The 7,500-nt window shown below is 38.2% G+C and overlaps 1 protein-coding gene across 1 annotated transcript in view; it reads left to right on the top strand.

Moving 5' to 3' along the window:
* The first annotated feature begins 3,200 nt into the window (after positions 1–3,200).
* Positions 3,201–7,500, top strand: part of LOC122251765 (uncharacterized) — a 26,223-nt gene continuing 21,923 nt past the window's right edge. The window contains exon 1 of the mRNA XM_043013881.2: positions 3,201–3,405. Coding sequence (XP_042869815.2) covers positions 3,403–3,405 — 3 coding nt within the window. The 5' untranslated portion in view covers positions 3,201–3,402. The remainder of the gene's footprint in view (positions 3,406–7,500) is intronic.

Here is a 7,500-nt window from a genome sequence, read left to right as displayed (position 1 = left end):
GTGTACTGAAAGCAAACTTGTCCTTAAAAATCTTTAAATGTAATATTTAAACACAAAAATAGGTAAGGTAGATGTCAATACAGATACATAATAAATAAAATGGCAATGATAAGGAAATATTATTTTTAAAACGTCATTAAGAAAATGTAATGCTATAAAATCATTAATTAATGCAGTCTTCACCTGAATCTCTGTTTTATTCTTCTCATCTATATCTACAGCATTCATTCTACAGAAATTTGAAATTAAAGATATGAAAAAATCAAACTTGACTTATTTTTTCTTTCTTTTTACCACGTGGAAGTATCAGCATCCAGTCTTTTTCAGCATTCTTTTCTTTACAAATGAAAAAATATACACCTCCCTATTTCAACATCAAATCTCCAATTATAGAAAAAAAGATTAAAAAAACGATATTATGATATCTTTACCTTTCTATAATAGTCCCCAAAATCTTATATAAAATCATCAAAATAAACAGACATCTAATCTGTTCGCTTAATCTCTCACGATATTCCCTTTATCCCGAGGCGGAAACAAAAAAAGCTCCATGGCCTAATGTGACCTACATGACCCAAATTATACCTGAACTCTTGTTATCCTTTTTGGGAGTTTCGACCCTCTTGGCTCCGAAAGTTATCTCCAGTCGTGGGCGTGTGGGGTTTTTCGTTAATTTCGTTTGGTGTTTTATGTTTTTGGTGGTTATAATCAGGAGGGGAAGAAGACTATTGTATTATATAGTTTTTGTTATTATTGTTTATGCCATTATTATTGTTATCATCATTTTCTTTATTATTATTATTGTTATTATTATTATTATTATTATTATTATCATTAGCATTAACATTATTACCTATTATCATTCTCATTAACATTATTACTTATTATCATTCTTATTGACATTATTACTATTATCATTATTACTATTTTCGTTGTTGTTTTCGGTATCGATATTATCATGATTATCACCATTATCATAATTATTGTTATATGAACCAAAGAGGCCAAGATATCAGTTTATATAATGTTATCATCATCATTGGTGGTGATTATACAGTTTCTATTATTATATTTTTATCTGTAATTGTAATTAGAATCACCCTGCTATCTTCATCATTATAATTTTATAAAAGTTCTTTAAAAATACACTCCTCTCTGAAAAGTACTGTCATGTTACTGCGCTTTAGAAAAATATAAAAAAATGAGTTATGTCATCAGTGCGGTACCCTGACTGTCCACTTTCACATGAAATGCGTATCTGAGAGAACCGGATCTAGGATAAAGGAAGATTCGATAACCTTAAAGTGCTTTAAGAACAGTTGCCATACCACTTAAAGTGTCTGAAATTCTAACCATCCTTTATGCTTAACACAAGACGTCTACATCTAAAGCTCCATCTTTATAGTCAACGTGAAAATGCTTCTAAGCTTGATTCCATCTCGCTATCGTCCACTCTCGGTCATATATCGTAAATCATGAAGATATATAATGCGTTCTTTCCATCGATTGGTTTCTGTTCAGTCTGAGCTGGCGAGTATCCGAGCTGTTCTCGTCACAGGGCGTTCTCTCCTAGGTGTTCGGACCGTCACTTTCACAGGCTGTATTTCACTTGCTTGCCATCTTGCACAGCTCCCACGCTCCGAGCTTCGGTTCTGCGGTTTATTTCCATGCCTGTTGCATCTGTTAGGGGAGGGGGGGTGATTCTGAAGTTCTTCCAGGTTCTAGAAGTGTCAATGAAGTCGTGTTTCTTTCTTTACTCTCACGGTTTTTTTTTTCGATCGTAGTACATTCTATAGCGAAGTGGGTCATCCACCTCCTGCTGTACTTACTAAGAGAGGGTGAGGGATTCCCGGCCTGCCCGACCCACTACTCGAAGGTCATGGTCGACAAGTCCTTTTTGTAGGACTTCTTAGAACAGAAGATCTTTGCGGGGAGTTGTTGCTTAATAGCAAAGACTATGAACAGCTTTTCTTTTTTTTTTCTTTTTTTTGTCTTGTGTTAACGAATGATTTTCTTTTTTCTCGTATTTTTCATCCTTCCTTTTTTATTACTTGTTTTCGTCCTCCTCTTTCTCCTTCTTCGTCTTCCTCCTCATCATCTTTCTCCATTTTTACTCCATCGTTTCCTCCTCCTCTCCCTCAGATTTCCGTACTCATCGGATGATTTATCTAATTTTAATCCATGCCAGTATTTCCCCTCTTGATAGCGCAATTTGAGGAGGGGAGGAAAAAGGAGGGAAGGAAATTAGCGCTACTCTACCGTTTGGTTAATCTGCACACGGTTGAAATCTCCCGTGAGTTCCGTGTGCAGCGACGATGAACCCAAACCTAGACTTAAGGGATGGACTTAAACCTAGACTTAAGGGATGGACTTAAACCTAGACTTAAGGGATGGACTTAAACCTAGACTTAAAGACTTACTTTTCATCAAGTTCCACGTCATATGACTGAGCCACGCTTAATAAAAGTCGGAGCATGAGCTCAGAACATTGAGTAAGAGACTTAGCCATTTTGTATACACTGACTACAATGCACCTTAACCAAAGCATTCAAGTTTTGTGTCTGTAACTTGGTTGACAAACGTTTGGTTAGAATGAATCAGATTTTGACGCTGTACTGTGCTGACCGAGAGGCACCATGACAAAGCAAGCAGAGTCGAGAGTTAAGGAACGGAGGGAAGGGAAAGGGGAGAAAGAAGGAGGGAAGAGGAGGATGGATAAATGGGGAAGGGGGGGAGAAAGGAAAGAAGAGGGTGAAAGAAAAAGATAGGGGAGGGAAGAGAAAGATGGGAAAGGGGAGGGAGAGGGGAGAAAAAAGAAGATGAAAGATAAGGATAGGGGAGTGAAGAGGAGGAGGGAAGAATAGGGAAGGGAAGGGAGAGGGAGGAAAGAAGAGGATGGAAGGAAAAGATAAGGGAGGGAGAGTGAAGAAAAAAGAGGATGAAAGGAAAGGATAGGGGAGGGAAGAGAAAGATGGAAAAGGGGGGGTGAAGAAAAAGAAGGATGAAATGAAAGCATAGGAGAGGGATAGGAAAGAATGGAGAAAGAGGGTGGTGAGACGGGAAGGAGGGAGAAGAAGGTAAAGAGGAAAGAAGGGGGAAGGGAAAGGGGGAGAGAGGGAGAGGGGGGTTTCAGGTGAAAGCTTGCGGCTGGGGGTTATGTGTGGGCCAGCTGATACACCAGCGCTGTCGTCCACCTCAGTCTCCCAGCGTCGACCGCATCGCCGTGTGGTTCCCTCCGTCGCTCGTGCCATTTCGGAGGCGCTGTGGTGTCGGTGTCAGTGCCAACTGTGTCAAGTACTCGTGCAGTGCAAAAGTTACAGGGTCAGCGACTACTGGGTGGCATAGTGCCGAGGATTAGAGATACCCAAGGGGCATTTTTGGCTGTGTCTTCTCCTCGCAAGGATGGTAAGTGCAGAGGAGCATTACTATCACTGTTCGCATTATTACACTCACGCACACACACACACACACACACATACATACATACATACATACATACATAACGTTCATATAACGATCCTATAGAGGTGTTTGAAGTTTTATGTAACTTACTGCGGTGCCTGGAATAGTCAGGCCTGTCAGTGCAAACGTCAAGATGAAAAATGAGCGAATCTCTAGTTGCGTTCACAACCAGCCTCCTCTCGAATCCCTCTCCTAACAACGGGCGTCCTTCGCCATAGTGCTCTCTCGAAAATACCTTTCCGTTTTATTGCCTCGCGGAAGCAGCCTCTCCCGCCCTGCTCCGAATCTCCGCCGGCGAAAGAGCATCACTTCATCACCACAGACGAGAGTCGATGTGATGACTGACCAGAAAGGAGCGAGGAAAAGTCGCTGGTCGCGTGATGTGCGCGCAGTACGCCGGACATCTGCTCGCTTGCTTCCTTGCATGCAAATGGAGATGGAAAAGGAGATTGATGGAGGAAGAAGTACTAAGGGAGAAACTTGTGACTTAGAATGAATGACGCGTCAAAAGTATCGAAGGAAGATTTGCTATTTGTATTACTTTCGACTTCGTGACTGTCACAACTCACCAGAAAAGAACAAACAATTGCTTCTGAAGCGGACAAATATAGTTGAGAGAAAGTTGAAGAGATGCTATCACAACACTGCACGATTTATATTTTCTAGATGTGGTTATTGTTGTTGGTTCGCATTTTTGTGTGTGTATTCTTTTGTAATATATTATTCGCAACTTACAAAAATAGATCTTCCCTCTTGAATATGATATAATTCAACCGTCTGGAACATAGAAGGTTAATGTACCTGTATGCTTGCTTATAGAGATACTCTGAAAGGTGTTATGTTGACAAATCAATGTACAGTGTATTTAATTATCTATTGAAGAGGGTGGGTAATTCTTGTAAGAAATTCTCACAGTACTAGAGAAATCTGACAGTAGAAATATTGCTGACAATGGAAGACAATAGGCGAGAATTAATGATATTATTAACTATTAACTTAAAATATATTGTGAGAGGATTCACTGGCCGACTATAGTTAGTGTGTGTGTGTGTGTTTGTATGTGTGTGTGAGTGTGTGTGTGTGTGTGTGTGTGTGTGTGTTTGCGTGTGTGTGTATTAAAAATATATATTAGTGTATATATGTATGTATGCGAGTACTGTGTGTTCCTATTATTTACCTGAGTGTGCATGTACATGATCTGATAAAAAATATGGAATTACTTCAGTACACACTAACCTGCGATATATCAGCCTATTCTAGGACCGGAATAGAGGCTGTAATTCATAGTATGGAAAAGCCAAGAATCGACCATATGCAAATATTAGTTTTTCCATGGTCATTTGGTGGGAAAGTTACTGTACAATTACCAGCAGTAAAAGCAGGCCTGTGTGTGTACTTTAGTGTTGTTTTCCCCATCCTTTTCTCTCGTCTGCGTAAGAGCTTTTTTCTTTGCCTGTTTGCTCTGTTTTATTTCTCTATCCTCCTTACACGTATTGTTTCTTTCATTTATCTATCTGCCTATCCATCCATCCATCCATCCATCTACATACAGTAGATACATATATACATATGTATCTATATGTATCAATATATATATATATATACATACATGTATATGTATATGTATATATATATATGTATATATATATGTATAAACACATATGTGTGTGTATATATATGCACACACACACACACACACACACACACACACACACACATGTATGTACACACAACATATATACACATATACACTATATATATATATATATAATTATATATATATATAATGTGTGTGTATATATATATATACATATATGTATACATATATATACATATATATATATATATACATATATATATATATACATATAAAGAAAGGAAGAAACTCACTCCTCTCCGACAGAAATATCACATCAATCATTACATTAATCCCCCTCCCTTCCCCTCACTTCTTCCCCTCCCCCCTCCAGTGAGTGTCCGAGTCCCTATTACACATGCTTTGAGGTTCGCTTCATCTCAGCTCAGCATCCGGTTCACATCGACTGAGCAGCGCGTTAACTTTCAATTATTGATAAAGTTTTCTCTTTCGAAAAAAAAAGTTTGATTTTGTTTGTTTAATAGTGTGAAGAGTCAGCGAGAGAGATTTTTGTTAATAGGATGTTGATATATAGAGATGCATAGTTTGATTAAGTGCGGAAAATAGAGGTAGGCCTATTTCTTAGTTCGCGTCTCTCACGGCCCGTGAAATATGTAATTCTTTCACGGTATAACTATTTTTTGTATTTATTTTCTCGCCTTATCTTTTTTGTTTTGTTTCGATATCTGACAGCATGAATCATATAAGTGATAAACATCGCGAACATTATATCTGCATTGTTTTCTTATTATGTAAATTCATAGTGTAACATCCCTTTCACTTTATAAATCCCGAGATTCCATCCCGTCATCTTGAAAAAAAAATATCCCTTCAACCTTTTCCACTTTGTCATATGATTCCAAAAAAGAAATACCTATGACGAGGAAGAATAACAAAAATAAAGAAAAAAGAACATATAACAATAGCCTAAACACAAGAAAACATTGGAAACTCACACTAATAATGGCACGGTGTCTCTCTCTTGCATACCAATGTTGAAAGATCCTTGACTCTGGCAAGGGTGACCGGCGGTGCTTTCTCTGTGTAGAATTTCCTTGGGTGTAACATCTTGTCTCAGGGGTGATACTTTAACTGAATATTTAAATAGACAGGTGTAAAGTAAAAGATAGTATTTCGAAATGTAGGTTCCCTGAAATATAATATGCAAGGAAATTTATTCTAGATTTTCTGAAGGCTGTCTTATTTTGAGTGATTGGATTATATTGCATCGTGTATTTTTTTCTCAGATTTAGAAATATGCAATTTTTTTTTTTCCAACGCAAATTCGGATTGCTTTGTGTATACTTCGTCCTATTTCAATGCTTATGGTTTTATATGTATACCAGACTAACAATCTGTAAACGATCATATTCTTAATGAAAGCAGTTCCTTCAATAAACAAGTTATATTGATTAGATATAGATATAAATGTATGTATTCTTTCTAAATATATCCATTTGGTCTTATATCGCTTATTTATAAGTTATGATTTTCCTGTGCCTAATTATCAACTGCTACTGTCACTCAAAACATTTGCATACTAACAACGGACAAAAATATTCTGCCTATGGATAACACTTTATTCACCCTCAGGCATGGAATTTTGACAGCTCTATCTTTGTCAGTAGAGAGTACGGCTGTTATGGAGAGCTGTTATCTTAACCCTCGCCGGTTTTGGTTGTCTGTTGACGAAGCAGATCATTTTGGACAGTCATTTACCTCTTATCCGATTAGTATCCCCGTCTCTTTTAAATTTAGGTTAATAGATATGCAGCTTAATTGTGTAGTTCTTTATTTTAACAATCCCTTGATCGACCGACCATGCCTACCGCTGCCTTTGCTAACAGTTAAGTGAGCATTTTTGCATTATGCATACACGCGGACAAAAACAAACTGGTGAAAGTCTCTGGTCTCTCAACTGGTAGGGCAACCACGTGGCTTGTGTGGGCGTCTATACAGATAGGTGTGGTTGCATGAACGATACCATTGTCTTGTACTTACGGTAATACATATAGGATGATAAATTAATCAGAAATATAAAACATATCCAACCACCAACATCATCAATCACCATTATCATGATCATAGACGACTACCAAACATCGGTATTTAATAGCCCGAAATCTGAAGCAGAAGAAAATCACAAAAAACAAATTCCAATAATCCATCATTCTCCTTAAATAGATTATAACATCAACGGTCCTAAAACTACGGAGTCACGCGAGAGAGAAAGGCAGTGGCCAGCGGGGGAAGAAGGAAAGCCTTGGCGAGGCGTCCGGCGGGGAAGTGAAAGTGACGGGTCCTCGCAGCTAGAAATCGAGGCTTTGTGGGTGTTGGGTCTTTGGTCTTGGGTCTTTGGTCTTGGGTCTTGGGTCTTTTGGAGGGAGATATGGGGGGGGAAG

Source organism: Penaeus japonicus, unplaced genomic scaffold, assembly GCF_977035675.1.
Source record: "Penaeus japonicus unplaced genomic scaffold, GWHDUDI00000001_assembly GWHDUDI00000006, whole genome shotgun sequence".
Lineage (NCBI taxonomy): Eukaryota > Metazoa > Arthropoda > Malacostraca > Decapoda > Penaeidae > Penaeus > Penaeus japonicus.
The sequence above is the reverse complement of the archived record's forward strand: the minus strand, read 5'-3'. Positions and strand labels throughout refer to the sequence as shown.